Raw genomic sequence first — 25,983 nt, 5'->3', positions numbered from 1 at the left:
AAGGACGGCCCAGTAATTTGGAGGGCATATGACGAGCTTTTCAGAAAACGGATGAGTGGGCGTGAGAGACTTCCTCTGGGATCGAAGGACATTGACACCTGGCTGGAGTTAATGAGGCCCAGCAGTCAGTCTGCAGAGGGTAGCTCTGTCAGGCGGTTTCAAGGGCCGGGGAGGACGCAGAATGTCCTCCCCCCAAAAGGAAGGTGTTATGACTTCAATGCAGGGGCCTGTCAAAGAGGCTCAGCCTGCAGATTTAGACACAGTTGCACGTCATGTAACGGCCATCACCCTGCCAACGAATGCGCAAAGGCCCGCGGAAGTGGGGGACGGGGAAGAGGCTCTGGCTCAGCTCTGCCGAGTCAAGGGGCCGTCGCCAATTGATTTGGTTGAGCTGGATAAGTGGCTAGGGTGGTTTGAGGATAAGGTGACTGGGTCCCTTCTCCATGACGGCTTTCATTTTGGCTTTAAACTCCCGGTCCAAGGTAGCGTTTCCTCGGCAGCTCCGGTTAATCTGAAATCGGCGCTCGCTTTCCCAGAAGTATTAGACGAAAAAATAGGGAAGGAGGTTGGTTTGGGTCGCATGATTGGCCCGTTCCGACTTCCTCCTATTCCCAATCTGATTTTGTCCCCAGTAGGGGTAGTTCCCAAAAAAGCAGTAGGAAAGTTTAGATTGATCCAGCACTTGTCTCATCCTGCCGGTAAATCCGTGAATGACGCAATTGACGTGAATCTCAGTTCTGTCAGTTATCAGTCATTCGAATCGGCCCTAGCGCTGGTCCAGGAATGCGGCAGGGGCTCCTTGTTGGCCAAAGTGGATATCGAATCGGCGTTCAGATTGCTGCCCCTTCACCCTGAGTCGTATCAATTCATGGGTTTCCGGCATCGTGGTGAATACTACATCGATCGCTGCCTGCCCATGGGTTGTTCGATCTCATGCGCACTGTTCGAGAAATTTAGCGGTTTCTTGCATTGGTGCATTCAGGCCGGGACAGGGTGTCGGTGGATCGCGCATTATCTTGACGACTTCCTGGTTATCGGGCCGCCTGGTACCACGGTTTGTCGAGATACGCTTTTTTCCACGGAGGCCTTGTTTAGGGTGTTAGGCGTTCCCATCGCAGCAGACAAGACGGAGGGCCCAACTACATGTCTCTCATTCCTTGGGATCGAGATTGACACGCTAGCTGGGATCTGCAGGCTTCCAGCAGACAAGGTTACAAAGATGTACGAGGCTATCACAGAAGTGCTAGGGGCAAACGTTAGTTCCCTGAGGTTGATACAGTCCCTTTTAGGGCGGTTCAACTTTGCCTGCCGTGTAATCCCCATGGGGAGGGTTTTCTGTAGGAAGCTCCAAAGAGCCACAGCAGGTAGGAGTAGGCCACATGCAGTCATACAACTATCCAAGGTGGTTAGGGAGGATCTTCAGATATGGCTCATTTTTCTTAGGGGTTTTAATGGCAAGCGTATTTGGCCGTCACCTCCAGTAACAAACGGGGAAATTAACTTGTTCACGGACGCTGCTGGGGCGTCCGGCTTTGGGGCTTATCTGGATGGACACTGGTGTGCGGATAGATGGCCCGATGATTGGCACAGGGATGGGACCACCAGGAACTTGTTGGTTCTTGAATTATTCCCGATTGTGGTGGCAATTGAATTGTGGGCACCCGTTTTGCGGGGTAGGCACATAGTTTTTTGGTGTGACAATTTGGGGGTGGTCCAGTCCATCAACAAGCAGAGTGCATCGGCCTACCAGGCAATATTGCTTGCGGCACCTAGTGTTGCGCTGTTTGCAGAATGACATTTCATTCAGGGCGAGGCATGTTCCGGGGGTGCAGAATAGCCTAGCAGATGCGTTGTCTCGATTCCACTGGGACAGGTTTCGCAGCCTTGCTCCTCACGCAGACTGTGTTGGTACCCCGTGTCCCCCTTGTGTTTGGCAGATCATCAAGCCGGCATAAGAGGCCTCGCGGAACAAGCGGTAGCTCCCTCCACCCTGAGATCCTATCAGGCGTCATGGAGACGGTGGTCGTTGTTCAGCAGGCAGAAAGAGCAATCCGAGGCAGGTCAGAGAGATGCTATGCTAGCCTTTATGTGGGACAGATATTCCGAAGGTGATTCTAAGACCTCTATGGCAGCTACCCTGGCTGGTATATCATTCATGGCCAAGCTGCAGGGTTACCCGGACGTTACCAAACATTTTTTAATTAATAAGGCCTTGAAGGGTTGGGGGAGAGTCCGCCCTTCTCATAGCGATGCTCGTTTACCAATTACCCTTAACATCTTGGAGGATTTGATACGGAGAGTGGGTTTGGTTACCTCGGACGAATACGAGAAGCTTTTATTTAGTTTGGCTTTTTCCATGGCCTTCTTTGGGGCTTTTCGCATTTCGGAGCTGGTAGCTAGGTCCAGAGGGCATCAAGAGTCTGGGTTGAGAGCAGAACATGTCAGTCTGGGTGAAGGGACCTTTGCCTGCAAAATAGTTAGATCTAAGACTGATCAGAGCGGGAAGGGCTCGTGGGTGCAGTTAGCTCCTCAACAGCTTCAGCATATCTGCCCGTTTAGGCTGGCGTCACAGTTTATGAGTAGGAGACCCCAGGCCAACTTGTTTCTGTGTCACAGTAATAGCATTCCGCTGACGAAATATCAATTTGCGACCATTTTAAAGCGGACCTTACAGTTTCTTAATTTAAACAGCAACCTATACGGGACGCACTCATTTAGGATCGGGGCAGCTACATCTGCCGCCTTGGCGGGATCTTCTAACGAAGCTATAAAAGCTTTGGGCCGCTGGAAGTCCACGGCTTACCAGTCTTATGTGAGAATTGACAAAGTTATTGATTGAATGTTGTGTTGTTTAACCAATTTGTTTTGATTTCGCAGTTTTTCTTTTCACACTTTCCTTCTCGCCTGAGCCTTCAAACCATCCCATCCCACTTCCCTTACCCATCCCATCTTCCCCTCCACTTGGTGGGCTACCCTGGGCTTTTCCGCTCGCCGCTTTAACGCGGGGGCGCGAAGGGATTTTCACCCGGGTTTCCCTGGGCGTAAGTCCTGATTAGTGGTGTGCAGCCGGGGTTTTTCCGGGTGTTGTTTACCTTCGCCTGGGTGGTCTGCTCCCTGTTTGTGTCTACCTTCCCTTACCTCCCCCTCCGTGTTACGTTTTTCCTGTTACAAGCACTTATCCTTCTCATACCTGTATACCACGCCTGTCTGTCTGCCCAATTCAATGATTTCATGCTAACATGGCTTCTCTGATTTCAGGTGATGGTGTTAGAACTAAGACGGTGTGGATCATCGGTCATTCGTTTGTTTTTTGGGCCGCTGGCCATCCCAGGTCAAAAAGTATCCCGGATAATTGGGACACGGTGATTAGATGGTGGGGCAAAAGAGGTTTAGGCTGGCAGGACCTTATTCCGTGGTTGATTAGGCTCATAAAACAACAAGGCCCACCGGACGTTCTGGTTGTACATGCGGGAGGTAACGATTTAGGTAAGGGTAAATCATTAGATCTCATCGTTAAAATCAGAGAGGACCTGCGTCAAATACACGAGGCGTGGCCAGATATCATTATTGGTTGGTCAGCTCTCATTCCCCGATTAGTATGGAGGACAGCCATTCCTATAAAAAAGATGACGGCTATGGTTAGGAAGCTAAATAGTGCCATCCGGAAAATAGTACGGTCCATGGGGGGTATAGTCATAGACCACCCGGGCTTAGGGGTAGAGGCACCACATCTTTTTAGACGGGACGGCGTTCATCTTAATGAAGAGGGTATGGGTTTCTTTATAGACAGGATTTACGGGGGAGTGGAGGCGTGTTTCGGTTAGTTGGTGGCGGGCTGCGGCGTCTGTAGGGCGCAGCGGGGTAGGAAGGCACTGCGTTCAGCGGCTGATTAGTGGGCGCACTGGTAGTTGGTCGTAGGTCACTGCCCCCTTTGATGTAACAGTAACTCCTTTTGGTCCTTCGGTGAGGAGGGTCCCTGTCCGGCTCGGTGAGGGAGGGCAGCGTGAGTAGTAAGGGGCAGTCACTCTGACGCCAACTCAGCGCTATGTATGTAGGGATTTGTTCCCCCGTGTTTTTGCGGACTTACGGCGGTTTGCGCCAGTCCTTTTAAGTAATCGTGTGTGATCAGCTCGTGAGCTGTCCCGCAGTGCTCTTTCTCCGCCACCATAGGTTAGTTAATATAAAATCCTTATAATAAAATTCCTGCCAAGTTTAATAACTTATTCAGGTCTCTGTGTCTTTATTTGCATGCTATGGTGTTAAGTTAAGGTTAATGTGAAGTTTGTGGTAACATACACAGTGAGCCCTTTATGATTTACCTAGCTACACTTAGCGTTATACTATTAGTCTGTTCTCTGACTCCATTCACGTGCATATGAGTTTATCTCCCTGCTGTAACCTCCTCTATCAGTGTCTGACAGTTCAGAGCTAGCTGTTTGATTTATCTAGCTAAACTTAGCGATACACTATTTGTCTGTACTCTGACCTCATTCATGTTCACATTAGACAGAGCACTCTGGCACAATTCTAATTGCCTTATACCAATTTAGACATAGCAGAAATGCATCTGCAAGAAACGAAAATGTATCTTTATGATGCTCCTTTTAAGGTACAATCTTTTATGAAAATCAGATAGAACACTTTGGCATAGCTTCAGCGCTCTATACCACTAATAAAATACTGTATGAAACTACTTGCAGATATATTCACATACTGTTGCAGCACTGGATTATGCTATACCAATATGCTATTTGATTCATAGGAAACCTTATTGGCATTAGTCTGCATAACATGATAATAGAGTTTGATCATTGATGCCTTAATAAGCCTCTGTGACTCATTTATCTACTTTTACTTACTAGCCCTAGGGGATAATAGGAGTGGTGGTAGATTGGTCATGCTAACCACCATGATAGAGCTGTTTCCTATACACATCCTTATGTAATCATAATCATCATAATCTACTATAAGAGTGATTCACTGATGATGTTTATGTAATCTTTACTATAATTAACTAGCTCTCTTCAACCTACTATTGATTAAACATTTGGGAATTATTAGTCATTTAGCAGCGATTGCTGAAGAGCTTATCTAATTTTTAAACTGTCTTTTTCTATCTTTACTTTTTGTTTTTAACTCTATATTTCGCCTAGTATCATCATATGGTTCAATAAAGGCTACGGCCCTGTTACATGGGCTGGTTGGAATTTTCTCAATGTACCCATTATTTTTTCCAAATAGGGCCCCCAAAATTCCAGGAAACAGACAAGCCGCAACTAAAGAAACCAGCAGCCACAGGTGGTAAAAGTGACAAGAACAGGTAGGACAGTCTGTCAAATATTTTGAGACTAGTACAGGCTTGGCTAACCTGTGGCACTCCAGGTGTTGTGAAACTACAAGTCCCAGCATACCCTTCCAGCAATAAGCTGCTATATATTGGCAAAGCATGCTGGGGCTTGTAGTTTCACAACACCTGGAGTGCCACAGGTTAGCCAAGCCTGGTCTAGTGGGACAATCCCGATTTTTGGTGACTGTCTAATCTAAGGGACAGGTCAAGACTGTGTACTCTTTATACACACACTGCATTCTTTATATACTACACTATGGTGCCAACTGTCCTTCGTGGGCTGACCACTCCCCCTCTAGTGTCTGGTCCCGCCTCTATGATGGCTGGCCACACCCCCTCTGGTGGGCCCCTAGCATTGCAGTCCCCCGGTGGGCCCTTCATGCCCCAGTCCGACACTGCGGGGGTATGACCAAAATTACGCGATTCGCTGTGCCATGTCCCCTTATGCCCTCACACCTCACCTCCCCCTCTGGGATCTCAGGGAGGCGAAGAGTAAAATGTTGGTAAGTTTGTGTTAACTTATGGATGTCTCTATTCCTACACTGAGCAGTATCGAGACTTTAGGTCATATTAACTCTGTTATTGTAAAAGTAATTTAGAAAGTAATTGAAGGCTCCACTTAGAACACAAACTTTCCCAATCACTAACTCTGTAACAAGGGGCATACAGTCATATCAATTAGCCAGGGTGGACCTGAGAGATTCATATAGGAGATCCCCAGCTGTATGAAACAGACTTAGCCCACATCAACAAGAATATATCTTGAAAGATCCGGAAAAGGCCTGCTATAAATATAATGGAATTTGGATGACTTCAAGTAATCACTATATATGTGCTTATACTTTAAATAGTTAATGCTTGTTAATATTCTGCAGGGAAGAATAGTCTGTTCGATTGCGGCCTTACAAAGAGAGAGATAAGGCACTTTCTTCATGTGTGTCTGTATCACAGTACCAGAAGACTAGATTAAAAAAGATGTGTATTGGGTCCCTACAAAGATAAATTCTGTATAGGGAGTTAGTGCTAAAACACACCCTGGGGTAAATGTATCAAGCTGAGAGTTTTCCGGCGAGTTTGAAAAGTGGAGATGTTGCCTATAGCAACCAACAGATTCTAGCTATCATTTTGTAGAATGTACTAAATAAATGATAGCTAGAATCTGATTGGTTTTTCAAACTCGCCAGGAAAACACTCAGCTGGATACATTTACCCCCCTGTGTTACTCAAAATCTGCCCAGCAACAGCAAAGGTATATAAGATTGTTCAAATGCATTGTTTCTTGTTCACACTCTTGTTAGATTGTAGCACTCTTGCTTGCATAAAAATAAAGAAATGAGCACTTGGATCTAGTTGCTTATGTCTTTGACTTCAGAACCATTGGTAAAAACTAAGCTATAATAGGCCAGAGAGATGAGGTCTTGCAAGAAATGTCTCTACAATGTCTGGCTTACAATAAAATGGCTTTTGTCACGGAAATTTCACATATAGCAAAGGATCTCTCATTGAACCTTTTACATTAGAAGTTTAAAGTTGCCACACTGTGGATTCTGTCAATTGCGTTATCATTATCCTTAGCCAAAACTTGCTGGAAAACAGAGGTCATCATCGCCTTTAATTCAGCTGAAGGTATATATTTGTCAAGTCCGGCATTTTCAGTGAATGAATCAAAGTATCTTGTTTTCTCAGCATGGTTTGGACATCGGATATTGACACCTCAGTGTAAATACATGCATCATTCAAGTCTGTTTGTAACTGGTGTATAATGTGGGCTCGATCTGCTTTAATTTCAGCATTTTCATCTTCAACCATTTGCCTTTCTTCATTTTACAGGCTGTTAGGAAAATAAGTGCAGTTTCAGATGGCCATTCAGTTGTCCCAGCAATTCACAACCCCCACAAAATGTTTTTAGTTGAAAAATGTGTCTTCTGTTAGGTTTAATCTGGTAAAATGTTACCTTTTCAATAATAGTGTATTGTTTTCTGTTCAATACATGTATCTATCTAATGTCTATCAACTATAAGAACAACACTGGGGACAAAGCGCAATTGCCCTGTGTGGCTGGATCACTTATAAATAACTTATTGTATAAATATATTTAAATTATTGATGCAGTGCGCTAATTTATATAATTGCAAATATACTGATTTTGATACTGTTATATTTTTGTATTAGCAATGTACTGAATTCAGAGGCAATAGGCATATGCTAGGGGGGATGTGTTTCTACCACTGTCTGAATGTAGGTAATCTCATGTTAATTAGACCATTTCATCTCAGTGGCCAACACGTCTGTTTAGTCTGAAAGACAGGAGGGGGTAATTAGACTTGCTATCTCTCTAAGGCAGGATGCAAATAAAATAGGAAACTTAAGCTTAATTTGCGTTAGCTCCATGGTTAAAGTATATATTACATCCTAATGACTATTATTGAATGTGATTTATCAGACATTGCAGTGCCAGCTAAAATAGGTGCTGGCTTACCTCCTACCAAGTTAGGGCTGCAAAACTGTAAAAAAAAGGAGCACTGTTTGACCATGTAGTATCATTCCAGCTGTAACTCTTGGAAGGTCGCTATTACCACAAACGGGCATTTAACTGTCCTTATAAGGGCTACTTGAGCTAATAAAACACCATTGCTTCAAGAACCTGCTTTGAGGCCTAATTACCTGCTGTAATACCTGTGACCACAGATTACACTAATCTAATCCGTTACACAGCTGTTCTCAGGTTGAACCCAGCATTCCAGTACAAATGCTTTGCCCGCTATCTGCAGCTCTGGCCAATGTGATAGGCCAGGGGGAACCATCCACAGCAACCCTGATCTGAAAGCAAGAGGTCAGGGGTACCAGCCCAGGTGTACCAGCAAGGGGGTACACTAGCAGCGACAGTAACCCAGAAGGATGAGGTTCTGGACACCGCAAAGGAGTCCAGTGGTGGCATAAGCAAAAGCCCCTCCTACTGTGGTCAGAGGACGCATTTGGGATAAAGAAAAGGAGACACTGGCATGGCAAGCCCAACTGGCCCCTAGCAACACAACAGACAGGGTGGCATAGGTTGCCCATCCTGTTATAACCTAAACCTACACAACTTACCTAACACTGGGCATCAAATGCAACAATAAAACAATAAAAAGCTTTAATACTTACCACGAGAAAAGTTTTCCATGTTTATAATCACACATAGCCCTTTTTCTTGATAATCCATTTTATATTTACAGATTTCATTCAGGTCTGTTACACTTGCTTCCGAACTAGATTGCCTGTGTAAGAATAATTAAAAGATAAAGCAAACAAAAATAAACAGAAAAAAGACAAAACAAACGTACATGTTTTTGAGCACTTACAATTCATTGGGATAAACGTTGCATCTCTGGATATGAATTAATTGACTGTCCTGTACAACACAGATGTCTCAAATGCTCACTCTCAAGCTGGATGTCAATTCTCCTTATCAATACTGCTGCTAAAAAGCCACCGGGGACATTTTAAGGCCATAGCATGCGAGTTAACTGCATTAGGCCTCATGGTGTTCAAGCTCAATCAGCATATCAATTGGTTAAAAAAATTCTCCTGGTGGTGCATAGTAACAAGGAGTATTATACAGTAGCCGGAGAAACGGTGGTATCCCTTCACTAATGTAAACTCAGGTGCAAGTATGACCTTTACAAAAAAAAAAATGGGCTTGGAGTGAGGGGGTACGTGTATATACCAATGAACTTGCCATTTCTTTTTATATCAATTACGTGGAGTGCTTGCAGAGCATTCTAATAAGTGATCTGGAATCAAAAATGTTTCACTGGGTGATCAGTTACAAATATTTTTAGAGAGGAGGCCCATAGTTTAAGAAGCACACAACACTTTAGTTTTAATCATACTTTCCAACTCTCCCGGAATGTCCGGGAGACTCCCGAAATTCGGTTCAGTTGGCATTTCTCCCGCATCCTGGATTTCACAGAGAATCGCGTCAAATGACGAGATTCTCGGCGATTGACGCCATTTTGGTGGGCGGGAGGGGGCGGGACGAGGCCAATCGCGTCATTTTGGCCCTGCCCCCCGCGACGTAAATTACGTTTTTGCGGGGGGCGGGACCAAAATGACACGTTTGGCCTTGTCCCGCCCGCCAGTCACGCCCCCTCTCCCGGAAACTTGTTTCCGAGAGTTGGCAAGTATGGTTTTAATATGTCACTTTGTGCACATAGAGTGTTCAGGGAAGACTCTTGAAACTGACAGCAGAGAAACCAGGTTCCTGTTGGTAAGATAACAATGCTGAATAAAAGAACTGTTCAATTTCTAACTTCGTATTCTCCCACATGGCAATTTACTGGAAGTTCCTCCCCTGGTAGTCTCACTGCTACCCAACCATGAATCACTTCACAGAAGACATAAACAGAGGTTACAAATGTGGGACTCTTTGGCTTCTGAGATATTCAAATGGGAATTCAAAATAACATTTTAGTGAAAAGCAAAGAAGGAATTTCCCCTTAATAAAATCTTTGGATTTGCCTCTGGTCCCTGTTTGTACCTATGCGGTGACCACCCACCTTATATCCACACAAGTTTAAATCTCTCCTGCTCCACTGAGCTCTCCAACACTAATTCTATCTTCTCTCCTGCTTTCCATACATTGCATTCATTGTTCCTGAGGTAATGATGGAGATTTCAGTGGAGGGACACTTACAAACTTGCTACTTAGGGGGTTGGGTCATTAATTAAACAGGACAACTGGACAATGTGGACAACCTTTTTAACATTTTAATGCAACCCTGTTAACTAAAAGATTGTCATGTGCTTTAAAGAAAATTATATTTAAATGAAGTTATTTAAGTTTACATTGAATCGTAGATTATAGAATGAATATAATTATAATATTTCTAGATAAAATGTTAATGTGTGTGTTTTCTTAAAAGGACACTGGAGGGGTAATTCAATTGGTCGCGTTACGAGTAAAAGTAACGCGGCCTGCGCATTATTACCGTTATTACAGTAGTTTCAATGCCGCTTTTTGCTCGTAGCCCAGGAGCCAGGTTAAAACTACCATAATAACGGTAATAGTTTTAACACCGCGGAAATTTGGGGGGAATTGAATTCCCCCCTAGATGTCCATACACATGTATATATTTATTTGGGAAGTTAATTGCCATATGTTACAAAGATAACAGGTTTTGTCCCATCCTCAAACTGTTGCATTCAGGATTGAAGCAAGATATAAGATGTGATGCACACACTATTATTTTTGTAAATAAAACCTTTTATATCTTTTTAATTTTCTTGTTTCTTTTGGTATGGACATTCAATTATTGTTCTAATATGTGTCATCAGCAATGTTAGGCTCCAACAAATTGGCTACAACCAGGGCCAATGCTAGCATGTCTGGCACCCCCCTGCAAAAAAAATTGTGCCTTCCTCTTTTATAAATTATTTGTTAATTCGATAATGCTTTTCGTCCTTTAATACAAATTATATAATAAACTTTAATAAAAAGAGTAATACAAATAAATACTTTGAACAGCAAACATTTATTGCTATATGAAAAATATAAATGAAGAATATGTATTCTTTGTAATACAATTTAAATTTTTTAACCAAAACAGTTTGTTGAGAAGTATATAAGAGAAAAAAAATGCCCCCTCTATCAGACTGTGCCCTCATTCATCACACTTTTGCCCCTTCATCACACCCAGGGCCTGATTAAGGGTTCTGGCCGCCCTAGGCTAATACACCCATAGCGCCCCCCCCCCCTCCCCCCTCTCAAATAATTAAAGGAAAACTCAGGAGTATTCTTCAACAAATAAATTTAGACAGATTCTCTTACCTGTTCTTGCAGCTTTGTCATCGTTTAGCTGTCTTCTGGAAAGTTGGGGTCCTATTTTAAAAATGTGCAAAAATTACAAACCCTGAATGTTTAGGCATCCTCATGAACACCACACAGTACAAAGATCATGCCCCCCGCAGCAGCAATTTCATCACCCACCCATTTATTCACCCCCCCCTCAGTCATCTCAACCCACAGCAGTGAATTTATGATTCCCCCTAGCCATTTCAACAACCATTACCCCTGCCATACCATCACCCCCCCAGCCAATTCATTAACCCCCTCAGCTATCAATCAGTGACCAATCCACAACCCCCCCCCCCCCCCCCCACACACACTCACCAACCATTTCATCAGTCATCACCCCCCCAAGCTATTAATTAGTGGCCAATTTATCAACACACACACCAGCCATGTCATCATTCACCCCCCCCACCAGTCATTTCATCATTTATCACCCCCCAGCCAATTCATTAACCTGCTCAGCTTTTAATGAATGGCCAATTTATTACCCCCACCCCCCATTTCAACATACATCACCCGCAGCCATTAAACCCACTGCCCAGACAGTATATCTAGTCCTCCTTCGCCCTGATATTAAGCAGCAAAACCTAGCTTCCTCTCTTCGGGCCCAGGCTGCTCCTCTTTTTATTCCTCTCCTGGCTCCAGCACTTCTTCTTCTTCTGACAGGCAGCCAGCAACACATCCGCTGCTGTTAGCTACCATGTCAGTGCAGTGCTGTCTGTGTGCATAGTCTGGTCACGTGTGAGATCTCACGTGACCAAACTACGACTGGCACCACAGCTGCACTGACCGGGCAGCTAACAGCATTGGATTTGCTGTTAGCTGCCTGCAACACTGAACAGTCACAGTCGGGGCTGCCCCCTTGAGACCAAGGGCTCAGGGGGAAAATAATGATCGGAGATCCGACCCGATCACAGGGTAAAATAAAAAAAAAATTAAGCTAAACAATGATTGTGCCGTGCCCTGCGCCCTCCAGGACCCAGCGTCACAGGCTGCAGCATAATCAGCCTATTGGTTGATCAGGCCCTGAATTTACACCGTACCCCCCTTCATCATCATACTATACCCCCTAAATCACACTGTGCCCCTTCATCACACTATACCCCCTTCATCACAATATTCCCCTTCATCACACTGTGCCCCCTTCATCATCACACTATGCCCCCTTCATCATCACACTGTTTCCCCTTAAATATACTGTGACCCCTTCATCACATTCACAGTGACCCGTTCATCCCACTGCTCCTCCTCCATTCTTTACTTAGCTTTCTATGACCTTTTTTTTCCTTACGCTTCACTTTTCTTTATTGTTCTGACTCCTCTCTGTACTGCTCCTCACTGACAGGGTCGGGACACGATGATGTCACGCCCGACAGTCAGTGAGCAGGGTGATGGGGGCGATGCAGATGCCGGGTGCATTATTAAGTAGTTTTATTATTAGGTCAGCCGGTGCACAAGTAAGGGGAGGCAGGCGGAGCGGAGTGCCTCTCAGGCATGGCACTCCCCTCAGCCCTGCTTACCCAGCTTATCATGTTCTGCCTTCAAAACAAATACGTATACGACTGATAGATATGTGTGCATATGTATGTGTGTATTTTGCCAGAGTTGATCCAACAACCATGTTTGTAATGAAGCACATTCGTCTTTTTTTTTCCAGGACCTACACAATACAATCAGAATAACATAATAACATTCCCAACTCCCACTGTGCATTCTGTATGAGGTTAGCCAGATCCTGCACCATTAATTGCACCACCCTCTCTACCAATTCTCCTTTTTACCTGTAATCTACACCCACCTCTCTATTGACTGATACCCACTATATCCAAGCCTTGTTATCACCTCTAATTTCCACCTCTCACACATGCTGCTTGTGACTCTGTCTCACATGCTTTCCTGTAGAGGAACCAAGGGAAATGATGTGGAATCCACAGACAGTACATATTTCTGAGAGAGTGCATCTGCATTGGCATGCAGCAGACTTAGCTAATGTTCCAATGGGTAGCAGGAAAGAAGACCTTAGGTGCCAAATATAACTTTCTTACAAATATTAATGTAATGCTTATACATGCAAAATAAACTGCTTATTAAAAAAAGTTTGTTGGGAAAACAGATAAATCAAACTTACAGCATTCCCAGATAGCCTGCTAACCCTCACTTCGAACTCTAGACAATCCATCCCAAAGATAACAGAAACAATGAATAGATCCCGTCCTTTGATTTACCCAAGTCGATAGTGAAGCCTACAGAGGCCTGGCAATGTTTAGACCTGCAAGATCAGACTGGAACAGCACCTTCATGTTTCACTTTGCTCAAAACTAAATTACCTTTTTGTGGATTAAACTGTCATCACACCACAATCAGATCTACTCATAATATGACACATAAATTGACAGCCAAGCTCTAAGATACATTCTGATTTGTTCAGACAGTGAAGGCGGAAAACAACACCTGCTATCACTGAGGAATACATTCCTATAACAAGAATACCATCCAATAGTTATAGATGAACAGATCCACAGAGCCACAAGAATCCCAAGGAATAGCCTCCTGGATTACAAACAGAAGGAGGACAACAGCAGGGTACCCCTAGTGGTCACTTACAATCAGGCCCCCCCTGGGCTAAGGGGGCCTTCATTCCCCCGTGAGGCCCCCAATGTGAGCCGCCCGCCGCCCCCCCCGTGAGGCCCCCCCAAGCACTTACCTGTCAGTTCATTCCTCCTTCCGCGGCGCGCTGTAAGCTCCTTACTGAGGAGATCTCGCGAGAGTTCGTGAACTCTCGCGAGATCTCCTCAGTAAGCAGATTACTGAGCGGCGCGGGGGACTCTCACCCCCGGACCGATCAATAATGCTGCTGAGGACTTTGAAGGGCCCCCTGGATGCCCGAGGCCCCTGGGCTATAGCCCAGTTAGCCCTAGGGTTAATCCGGCCCTGCTTACAATCCCCACATGAACATCTTTGGGAAAATTGCTGCTGATCTTCAGCCCATATTTCAGAAAGACAATAGACTGAAGGAAATATTCCGAGATTTACCTCTCCTTTCATGCAAACAACCTCTGAACTCAAGAAATCTCCTCGTTAGAAGTGCCCTCTCATCACCATCAGAGACTGGCAAAAACAAAAGATGCAAAACCAGCACCCATGTCCTACCAACAAAAACAGACCACATACCCTACACACAACGGGACTATAAAATCGATGACACATTCTCATGTACATCCTCCAATGTGGTGTACATGATTCAGTGTACAAGGTGCCCTGAGGGAATCTACATTGGGGTGACCAAGCAGAGACTGCAATCCAGGATGAATCTACACAGACACACAATAAAGAGGACTCTGGACACCCCTGTGGGTAAACACTTTTCTGGTCCAGAACACAGTATGACAGATTTAAAAGTCTTAATACTGAAAGTTTTTTTTAAAAAAATGACAAGGAGTGAAAAATCTGGGAATTCAGGCTGGTAAGAACACCTTTATTTATGACCCCCTACATGGACACACTTCCCACCCCACAGCAGAGTGCAGGGTTGTAACTAGGGCTGTGCGATAGGGGCAACTGCCCAGGGCGCAACGATGAAGGGGGGTGCAGCTTAGGAATATTTTAGGTTCATTTGCTTAAAATTGAGGGCTAGGGAGGCAGCATTTGTCTTTCTCGCCCCGGGCGCTAGAATTCTAAGTTACGGCTCTGGCAGAGTGACTCCAGATCTCTAAACTCCTAGGACTTTCACTCTTCCATCTGTCTGTAACGAAAACCTCCGTTTTATTACTTAAGCTTATCTTTATGATGTATCCCCCCCCCCTCTACAAATTGCTTGATGTAACATCTCTTAAATGTTGTGCTCTTTTCTCAGTCATTCATTTGTAAACTTGCCTGATGAAGGGGCCTCTGTGCTCTGAAAGCTAGTAAATATAAAAATTTATTTTGGTTAGCCAATAAAGCCTTGAAACATCATCAGGTGTTTCAATGCCTTGAAACATCTGAGAGTGAAGCCTACTGTGAAAGAATTGAAAGACTGCCCGGATGACAACATCATTCTGTTGACATGATGCTCCTACCATCCTCCACATGGTAGGAGTACCCCTGTATACCTTTGTTTGCTAAATATTTTATATTCTATTTTATCTATATTGCTGATTGGAATAAATAAACAAATTTTAAAAACCTTATTACGCTAGATCTCTCTTTTTCTTTTTTTCGTATCTATACAGCAAACACTCCTAAAAGATGCCCATATTTATCTAAACAGAAGATATAAAGAAACTGCTGAGGGCTTTAATCAAGAAACATTCCGCCAGGAATATAATTATAAAGGGAGCACTGGAGTGAACATGGGTGCTTATCCATACATGTGATGATTTAAAGGAAGAATATCACTAGAAGGAATTTTTGGTGAAAGATTTTATTAATTCTTTCAAGAATCACAAAGGGATTATTTTTACATTTATTTCACTATTCCAGGAAATTGTATTTTGTATTTTTATGTGCAGACAAACTACACTATGTTTTGCCTTTTTTCTCTTCTTTCTTTTCATGTGATGTTGATCAATATGGAGTAACTGGAGGACTGTAAGATCCATTACCCTACATTCAGCGGCGCACAGAGAATTGTCGGGGGGGTTTCCCCCCGCCAACCCCAAAAAAAAAAAACAGAGAGAGAGCAGCTCCGTTTCGCCAGCGCTGTCCTATACAGCAGCCGCGGCGCTGTCTAAGAAGCGTCTGTGGCGGTGCTGTATACAATACAGCACCGCCGCGGACGCTTCTTAGACAGCGCCGCGGCTGCTGTATAGGACAGTGGCCACTTAGTTAGCGCAGTGGGGGGTTTCTAGAGACTCAGAAACCCCCCCTGCGTGCGCCACTGACATTACCCTACATCTAAAAATACACTCATTATTTTATACAAGTTGAGGTTTTCATTAGCATTAGAAATCTTGTTGTTCTTAGTATTTAGTTGTTTTTTTTTTAACAGATGTGTGTACCATCTATTCTTAAGACTACTGGCTGCTTTTGAATTGTAGAGCGCTGATAGTGTCTGTCCTCATAAACTTTATAAACTCCATAATAGTATTTTGGAGTTTGAAGGAATATTTAGACATTGAGGGATATTTAAAATTATGGGAACATAGCTACAGTTCATTACTATTTACAAAGGGTTTGTCAGATGCCTCAAATGTTTTTCAAAATAGGGGCTAGGCAGGTCTCCTTCTGTGGATGGTGTGCGACAGAGGAAGACGTCTTGTTTCACATGATATGGGAATGTAAAGATATAAAATCCATAGAAGTGTGTTTATACCAATATACAAGGCACAATAGCTATACTTGAACCTATGCTGATGTGCTTCAAGCTATCACTATTGGGGGTGTTGGAGGGACTTGAGCTCCCAACATCCCCAAAAAAAGCTGTTAATGGAGGCTCTTTTATTCCAGAAAAGCAATAACGCTAAAATGGAACGGGTCATCAATGCCTATTGTTACCATGTTTAGTAGGTTAATGACTTTTGCACTACAAAAACTTAACTTTACACAGAGATTGTCCTAGCAAGTGTAATATATGAGCTTCATGGATGGGAAACCCACAGATGAATTGTTACAAGCAAGTTTGTATTTTATTTTTTTAATATATTTTAATTCTTGTTTCCCCCTGTCTGTACTCTATTTTATGTGCCTCTGCTCAATAAAAAATATATGTTTTTTTTTAAAGTTATCAGGGAATCCATCAGTGGGCGCCAAATTGTTTAACACAATAAAAAGAAGTGGAAGTGCGATTTGCCCTCTGAAAATTTTAAAACCAAATATTTTTATTTTGTAGCAATTAAGTCAAAACTAAGAACTTAATTTGCAAAAACTGACATTTAACATAAGTGAAATGGAAATATTGCACATTTATTCATACATCTTGATTCCATAAAACAAATGAAACTAAAATCTGACAATACTGTCATCATAAGGTTAGTGACGCACAATGTCTCTTTGGCATCAGCAAAGGAAAGGCCCGTTAGCATTATTTTATATGAACACATCATAATACATACATTGGTTATTAAACAGTAAAATAATAATACAATAATTCTGTTCCATTTTCGTCAAATATATTTGCATAAATTCTACATTGGCTATAATATGTTAAATCATACCAGCCAACCTTTTGGAACTTCTTTCAGGGAGATCCCAGGCAGAGGGGCGGGGTTCGAGGGCGGAGAATAGTTTCATTTTGGCCCCGTTCCTGCGACAAAAATGCTGTTTTTGTCGTGGGGGGTGGGGCCAAAATGACGCGATTCGCTGTGAATCACGTAATTTTGACAGGAAGATGCCATTTGCGGGATATTTGCCTGCTCTCCCGGGAGTCCGGGAGACCTACCCGAGTCTCCCGGACATTCTGGGAGAGTTGGCAGGTATGTGTTAAATATTCAAATCCAAGATCTGCAGGCTGCAAAGAAAGTACTGTGTAGTGTTTATAGTAAGGCTATAGTAGACAGACATAAAAACAATGACTCTGCAAACTCCAATAAATATTGCAATAAATTCTAAATAGAATAAGAATGCTGTGACTCATAGGTACATGCAGTAGTTGTAGGAGGACATTTGGTAATGTTGAACCATTCTCCACTTGCACAAAACCTTTCAGAAGATTCCTCTGAGACGCAAGTGCCACCTGTAATAAAATAGTCCCTCTGTACAGTGTCCTGTGTGTATAAAACAAACAAAAAAACAAAAAACAACTACTAATTAAAAGACAGCATGCCACCTTACATTTTATAAACTGGTGAATGAGGGATATGTAAAATTGTTTATACAATTAAAATGATTAAAATGTGTATTTATTTTTTGTTTTACCCCTTCACCATATAGTTACCCAGGCACAGACTAGGCTGGGGGACATCTGCCCCCTAGGCTGGTCCCAGAGTGGGCTACCACAGATACTGCAGTCTCATTAAATTAATCCAGAACAGAAACATAGTAAATTGAATCACAAAGCCCAGCACACATGCACTGCTTACTCTTTACTCATTTGACATGTCTAGTATGGTTCTGTCAAAGAGAAAAAAATATTGGAGGGAATTTTAATATTGTTTGTGAAGCACAATTGATTTGATATATTTCCTTGAGCAGTCAATGCGTGTGACATGAATGCATGGTAGTTACATCTGTACATATGACAAACTAATGCTGAGGTTGTACTGAACTGGAGTGAGGTAGTGTACATACAGGACATCACTTACTGGTTATTAGGCAAACATGATCCGTCTGTAGTCTCAATTCCCGCTTGTGCTTCAGTCTGGTTGTCTGACATTCTGCTTCCTTACTTCTTCAAGCCTGTACAAAAACAAAACATATGAACATGTCATCATAAAAAATTCCATGTTTAAGCCCATTTGTTACTGTTAACGCTCATTCCTACCTGCGTCCCGGCTGTTGTCATGACAACAGCCGGGATGTCATTTACGCTTTCTGTCTCCCGCCCGTTGTCAGGGAAACGGCCGGGACGCTGTTCTCGGTTAGCGCCGCATCCCGGCAATGCTGAAAGCCAGGTTCGTGCGCACTAACACCTGTGGGGCTAATTAGTCCAATAATTAGTCTACTCCTGTGGGACAATTACCCTATTCCACATCTCCCTGCTGATTGGTCCTTTTCAGTATTTAAGGCAGGGAGGGCGTAGCCTCCCTGCCGGGTATAGCGTTCCCAGTACTGTACTGTTGCTGACCTGCTGTTGGATTCCTGTCTACCTGATCTTCCGTTGTGACCTTTGCCTGTACCTTGGACCTTTCCTGTTTGCCTGTGACCCTGACCTTTTGGCTTGTATTCTGGACTTCGCTGTTTGCCTGTGACCCTGACCTTTTGGCTTGTATTCTGGACTTCACTGTTTGCCTGTGACCCTGACACTTTGGCTTGTATTCTGGACTTCGCTGTTTGCCTGTGACCCTGACCTTTTGGCTTGTATTCTGGACTTCGCTGTTTGCCTGTGACCCTGACCCTTTGGCTTGTATTCTGGACTTTGCGGTTTCGCTACGGACCTCTGACCTCGGCCTGCCTCTGACCACCTGCTTCAGTCTGGGCACCCTACTGTTCATCATCTGCGTTTGTTTCTGCATCAATGGATATTAAAGAGCCTACGCAATTATGAGTAATTATGCAAAATTGAGAAAAGTATGAGAGAGTCGACTTCTTCACCCAAAGTAGGACAGAGGGAGCAAAACAGTGGGTGGCTGTAGGGAGAGGAAGGAGCGGACAAAGGGGTGGCAGAAGAGTGAAGCGAGGAAGAGATATAGAGTCTGATGGCCTTAAATTTAGAGGAGAAGTAGAAGACACAATCAGTGGCAGAGAGGGAGGGCAGGATGGGGGGGGGGGGGGTGAGTTGAATGTGGCAAAGAGGAGACATACGTGGCTTTATTAGGGTACCTTTAACATTCTAGTACATAATTAAGTGTATTTAGTTCGACAATCTATCCCTTATAGTGCTAGTGACTATAATACGAACAAATTAACAATATTATAAGTTCATTGAAGCATAGTTTCCAATTGCAATCATATACCCCTGATATAGGTGACTATTTCTTTATTTCGACATCACAATTGGGGATGAGTAAATACATAGTACTAATGTATGGCCAATATATTACATCAGAAATGTATACTCTGAGTTAGTGGTTACCTAAGAATGGGTATTGCAATATTACAACAATCAGTCATTTGTGAACAGGCAGATCTGATAGTATCCAATATTGAACAGAAGTGGAAGTTGCTCAATCAATTTATAGGTTCATAGCTGGTGCTTGAAAGGGCGGGGTTATCCTGAAAGGAACAAAAACAGAGAAAATCCCCCAGCACACTGCTATAACCAGCAAAGGAGCTGCTGTTTCTATCTGTACATAAAAATGCAGAAATCTGTTCCCCCCATTTGCAAATGTATGGAAAACCATACCTACCAACATTGCTAACATACAGGATTGAAGTGGATAGGTTGGCAAATCAAATGAGATACTATATTCATACTTGCCAACTCTCCCTGAATGTCAAGGAGACTCCCTGAAATAGGGGTGATCTCCCTCACTCCCTGAAGAGTCTGGCATTCTCCCTGATGCTGAGCCAGTACAAGACGTGGTTGGCTTCGCAATCTGTGGCATGATGACACAGTTCAGAAATTGTCCTATGTTCATGTATTGATGCCTATGGAGGTGGCTGTTTTCATGGAGACCAAAATTAAATTAAAGACTGACAGGAAAGATAACATGATTTCAGTAATGGAGACAGAAATGTAAAAGACACTTCAGTCTCTAGAGATTCATTAGCTGCTTTTCTTTAACACATAGTTGCCTACTCTCCCGGAAATGTCCAGGAGACTCCTGCATTTCTGGGAGAGCAGAGCAACCTCCCGGTTCTCGCCATAGATAAGAGGCGGGCTTAATGATGCAAATACTGAGTCATCTTAGCCCCACCCCATGTTGTAATTACCCAAATTACAATTAGCCCCACCCCCTGTTGTAATTAGCCCCACCCCCTGTTGTAATTAGCCAAATTACAATTAGCTAATTGCAATTACAATTGTAATTAGCCATTTTCACCCCACCCCATAAGCGAATGTGACAATCGCTTAGGGGGTGGGGCCAAAATGATGTGATTAGTCAAGCCCCGCCCCCACACACCCACCTCCCCAGGGATCTCCCTGAAGCCAACGAGGAAAAGTTGGCAAGTATGACTATATTTATATCTAAACATGCTAATGTCTGGGACATTTCAACATTCTATGTGAATAATTTACACTAGGAAGTATAGAACATGATGGCAAGGATATTGAGTCTTTTTAAAAGGCGATAATGTCCTATTCCCAACATCAATTTTAATCTGGGTCTAGTTAACATTATGATCACTGAGACAGAGAATATAAATCATATCTATAAACTTACTATTATTGTGAAGCAGGTTTCTGTGATCTCAGGACCTTTCTAACACCACCCAGATACACAGTATCATATGTCTCCTGATCATTTTAATCAATTATTTTCTATCTTTCTTACACTTTTCAGATCATTGTTTTAATATTTTGCCTTTGTTGAAGTTACAACAATATTTTAATAGAACTGAATAAAGATGAATACATTTTATTTAATATTTTACACCAAAGTACATTGGTACATACCTAACTACCTGCTTTTCCTTCTTTTTTCCCTCTTTGTATATTTTATATCACTGAACGCAGCTATTTTATGTACAGAATAAACAGATAAAACAAGACACAGCAGGAAAACAAATGTAAATAATCAAAGTGTTTATAGTACTTTTTTAAAAAGTGTTACCGCTTTAGGATTGGTGGTCACTGCGGAGGTATTATGGAACGTCAATCAGATCTTACCCTACTTTTTGCCCTAAAATGTCCCATCTGGAAAATGGTCTTTTCAGTGTCAGAGCCATAGTCAGGTTGCTGAGTTGGAGTACACAACCTGCAGCATGGATCCAGAACCTGCCCCCAAAAAAGTCTAAAGAATCCAGTTCTAGGTAAGCCCCTGGATAGGGGTGTTTTCTACATAGAAAATATTTCATATCTACACTATTTGATAAATAGACCCTTAAGAGAGCCATTAGCACTACAGACAGGGTGAGACAGAATTCTCATATCTGCCAGGATGGAGGTGTACACTAAACTTTGCACCTTCTTGACTAGATGCCACATCAACACCTCCTTTACTGGCAGACAGTCTCTAAGATGGTAGTAATAACAGAGGTGATTAGCACCAGTTGATGAAAACAATCAAAAATATATTAAGTCTTAAAATATAACAAATATTCCTTATAGCAAGCAACAGAAGGTCCGAAAGACACTGCTAGGAGATATCTTGGGCACCACCCTGCTCTAATGATGACCTCATCTCATAGCTATATTGGTCTACTGCAATAATTCTAATAAAAAAAAAATCAGTAACCTTATTTACTTAAAGCAATATGCGCCATATGAAGCTGGCGTACATTAACATATCTGAAAAGTTTCGCAGTTGTCAGCTCTGCTCTGAAGAGCAGAGCTGGACAGCGCATGTGTGGAGGGATCATGTGATCCCTCCGTCACTTATCGTACCGTTTGCCTTCCAGGATGTTAATTCGCATGCACCAAGTTTTCGGTCGGTGCATGCGCACTAACAAAAAAAAAAAAAAAAAAGAGAAGATCACCACAGCCTTCAAAATTAAGAAAAGACTGCGATGATCAGGTGAGTCAGTTCTCAGAGACAGCAGGTTATCGGCACTGCTGTCCCTGAGAAGTTTTTTAATGCATTGCCGTTACTTTTCAATCCTTATCAAGGAAATCAGGATTGAAAAGTATCAAGTGAAAAAAACGAAGGGTCATAAATAGACCCTTAAATGAGGCCCCTAGTGTTGAGTACAGAGAAGAGTAATTTAAGTGACAAAAAAAAATATGGCCTGATTATAGTGATCTGGATCAACTGCATATCTGACTGCCACGTTTTACTCCCTATAACAGTTGTGAAGCCAGAGAGGCTAACATTTTCTTTATCAAAATACAGATTATATATCATATAACTAACAGTAGGCAGGAAGAGGTTAACATGTTGTGGTAAATATACAGTCAACAATATCATACAATAATACATTGATGATCTCAAACCAAAAAAATACATTTATACTTTGTTTATTGTCTTTGTGTAATTACCCTTAAAACAAATACTAAACTGGAAGAAAATAGAAAATCCACATTCATTGCAATAACAGAAGGTGGAGACTTACCTACGAATCTTAGCTTGTTGGTCTAAGAACATGCCAACCAGTCATAGGCAGTGTAATAAAAAAATATATGTTTTAAGTTTTATCTACTCACTATACTAATGCTAACAGCCACACATAACATAAATTAATCTAAATACAATTCATGTTAATTATAACTATAACCAAGTAGACAGCATAGGGATCTACAGATGTTGAGGAATTACAAGCCCCAAATGTCAAGATCCTCAGAGCTACCAAGACATGCGGCCAATGGTAGGTCCACAACAGGTGGAAAGTCCACGGGTGATCTCGCTGTACCCGTTATAGTAAACACATAATATAGGGCATTGTGAAATGATCTGCCTGCAGACTTACCGCAATTATATGTATCTTATTTACCAAGATAAATCACCAGTACGTGTCCTTCTGCCAGCAGCAGCTCCCGTCTTACTGCCTCTGGGTTACGGCTTTACAAGAAATTATTAGGCAAGTACAAGGTGGGCGGTGCCAGGTCCAAGAATGCCTCATATTGGCTGAGAGTTAGAGCACCAACAACCTGCCCGGGTCTGGACATTTTCAATTTGTCGCGGAAGTTATTACTCACAGTTATTGTGATAGGTAACTATCTGACTGTCTGACAGTTGCTGAGATTTTTCCGTATGGTGAATTTTTACCATTACTGAGATTTCTCCGACAGGTGTTCTCCTAGTCACTGATACTAGGGGTCCCCCCGATCACCGAAATCCTTTCACCAGCTGTGTCCCCCATCACTGTGATCCCTCCACCAGGTGTTCTCCCAGTCACAGATCCCTCCACCAGGTGTGTCCCTGATCACTGAGATCTCTCCACCAGGTGTGTCCCTGATCACTGAGATCTCTCCACCAGGTGTGTCCCCGATCACTAAGTTCCCTCCACCAGGTGTACCCCCGATCACTGAGATCCCTCCACCAGGTGTACCCCCGATCACTAAGATTCCTCCACCAGGTGTACCCCCGATCACTGAGATCCCTCCACCAGGTGTGTCCCCGATCACTAAGTTCCCTCCACCAGGTGTACCCCCGATCACTGAGATTACTCCACCAGGTGTGTCCCCGATCACTGAGATCTTTCCACCAGCTGTGCCCCCGATCACTGAGTTCCCTCCACCAGGTGTGTCCCCGATCACTGAGATCCCTCCACTAGGTGTGCCCCCGATCACTAAGATCCCTCCACCAGGTGTGTCCCCGATCACAAAGATCTTTCCACCAGCTGTGCCCCCGATCACTGAGATCCCTCCACCAGGTGTGTCCACTCCCCAATCACTGAGATCTCTCCACCAGGTGTTATAAGGCGCTGGCTTTGCAGGATATCGGTCTCATGCAATATTGTCTGTAGCACCATGGGTGAGGCAATATCATCGCTGTTCATACTAAACCAGTACAGTGAGTGTACAATTACAATTTTGAATACATTGTGAAACATAGGTGTGCCCCCGATCACTGAGATCTTTCCACCAGGTGTGCCCCCGATCACTGAGATCCCTCCACCAGGTGTTCTCCCAGTCACAGATGCCTCCACCAGGTGGTATCGTCGCTGTTCATACTAAACCAGTACAGTGAGTGTACAATTATAATTTTGAATACATTGTGAAACATAAAGTACATCTGATAAGCATTATTTTTGTAATTGTAATTGTTTGTACATGATATTGAAATAAATGAAAACATATATAAGATAAATGGAGCAAGTTTAGCAAATGTATGACATTTACAATGAAAAAATAGGATAATAAAATAACAAAGCTGAAGTTAGCTTCTTATTCGGCCAGCTTCTTATTCATGCTCAAGCTTCTTATTCAGAAAAGCTTATTTTTAAAGTTTTAAATCAAGTTGGATCACTGATTTAACATCAGATTAACACTAAAGGCAGGGCGTCTTTCCGACTGGGCACAATGGGCAGGACTCTCAATGAAAATAAAAAATCCTGTAAAAAAAACAAAAAACAAAAGAAAAACTTACCTTTTGCGGTCATCTGACAGTTCAGATCAGAGTTCAGGTCCGGTGGCGATCCGCCTCCCTCCCTGGTCCCCTCTTCCGGGCTGCGCTCGCAGTGAATGTCGAGTGTGATGACGTCATCATGCTGACATTCACTGCGAGCACAGTACAGAGGAGCGCAGCACGGAGCAGTGCAGAAACGGAGAACAGCGACAGCGACGACTCAGAAAAAAGAAGAGAAGGGGATCGGACTTGGAGAACAAGGCGATTGAAAGGTAAGTTAAGGGGGATTTGATTCTCTAGCTAAAGGGACGCTTAGTGGGCACATGTAAAAAAAAGTGATTATATATATATATATATATATATATATATATATATATATATATATATATAGAGGCCCCGGTGCACTGCTTTGCCCGGGGGCCCATATTGTTGTTATCAGGGGGGCAAAGTGGGCAGAGTCACCATATTTTATCATTGTAAATAAGTAGCTGCAATTTTGCAAGGGTTAAATGCCGTTGGGCCACCAATTTGACAGTGGGAATCAACACAGGGTGGTCAGTTACATAAAAATCACCTGTCTTTTGCCTGGCCCAACACTGTTTTGGGCATGAAATCAGGTGGAAAAGTGGGCACAGATAGTATTTTCATTATTTGGAATAAGTAGCTGCAGTTTTGCAAGGGTTGATTTTATTGAATTAAAAATTTCAATAAAAATAAATCCCAAATCACTTTGTCCAAAATAAAATAGACTATATATAACATCAAGGGGTAAAATGGATTAATAGGAATGAAACTTCACATTATCATAGCACCCAATTCTCTTGCAATCCCTCCACAAAAACTACTGCATCACTTCACAAATGAGAATTATATACATCAAAGAAACATGACATCTTCTGACACAATTCTCTGCATTACACTTCGTCACCAATCTATATTACCACCCACACACCCTTTACAGTCAGGAGATGAAAACAAACTTTGAATGTATGTAAACCTTACTAAAAAAAAAAACGATTTCCACAAAATCTAATAGTGAAAGAACAGGATAGATAGCAAAGAATCGAGAGAATGCCAGATGTTAGCTACCACTTAGGGATGTCTCAACCTCCGCCAGA

General features: G+C 42.9%; 1 protein-coding gene across 1 annotated transcript in view; it reads right to left on the bottom strand.

The window, feature by feature from the left end:
* LOC142139434 (caspase-3-like) overlaps positions 1-24,324 on the bottom strand; it is a 43,502-nt gene extending 19,178 nt beyond the window's left edge. Inside the window, exons 1-3 of the mRNA XM_075197038.1 lie at positions 23,265-24,324; positions 18,401-18,494; positions 8,492-8,604 (exon numbers count right to left, since the gene is read on the bottom strand). Coding sequence (XP_075053139.1) covers positions 8,492-8,604; positions 18,401-18,471 — 184 coding nt within the window. The 5' untranslated portion in view covers positions 18,472-18,494; positions 23,265-24,324. The remainder of the gene's footprint in view (positions 1-8,491; positions 8,605-18,400; positions 18,495-23,264) is intronic.
* Positions 24,325-25,983: the final 1,659 nt, after the last annotated feature.

This window comes from Mixophyes fleayi, chromosome 1 (assembly GCF_038048845.1).
Source record: "Mixophyes fleayi isolate aMixFle1 chromosome 1, aMixFle1.hap1, whole genome shotgun sequence".
In the NCBI taxonomy this organism is placed as follows: domain Eukaryota; kingdom Metazoa; phylum Chordata; class Amphibia; order Anura; family Limnodynastidae; genus Mixophyes; species Mixophyes fleayi.
Note: the sequence above shows the minus strand (reverse complement) of the source record. Positions and strands in the feature narration are given on the sequence as shown.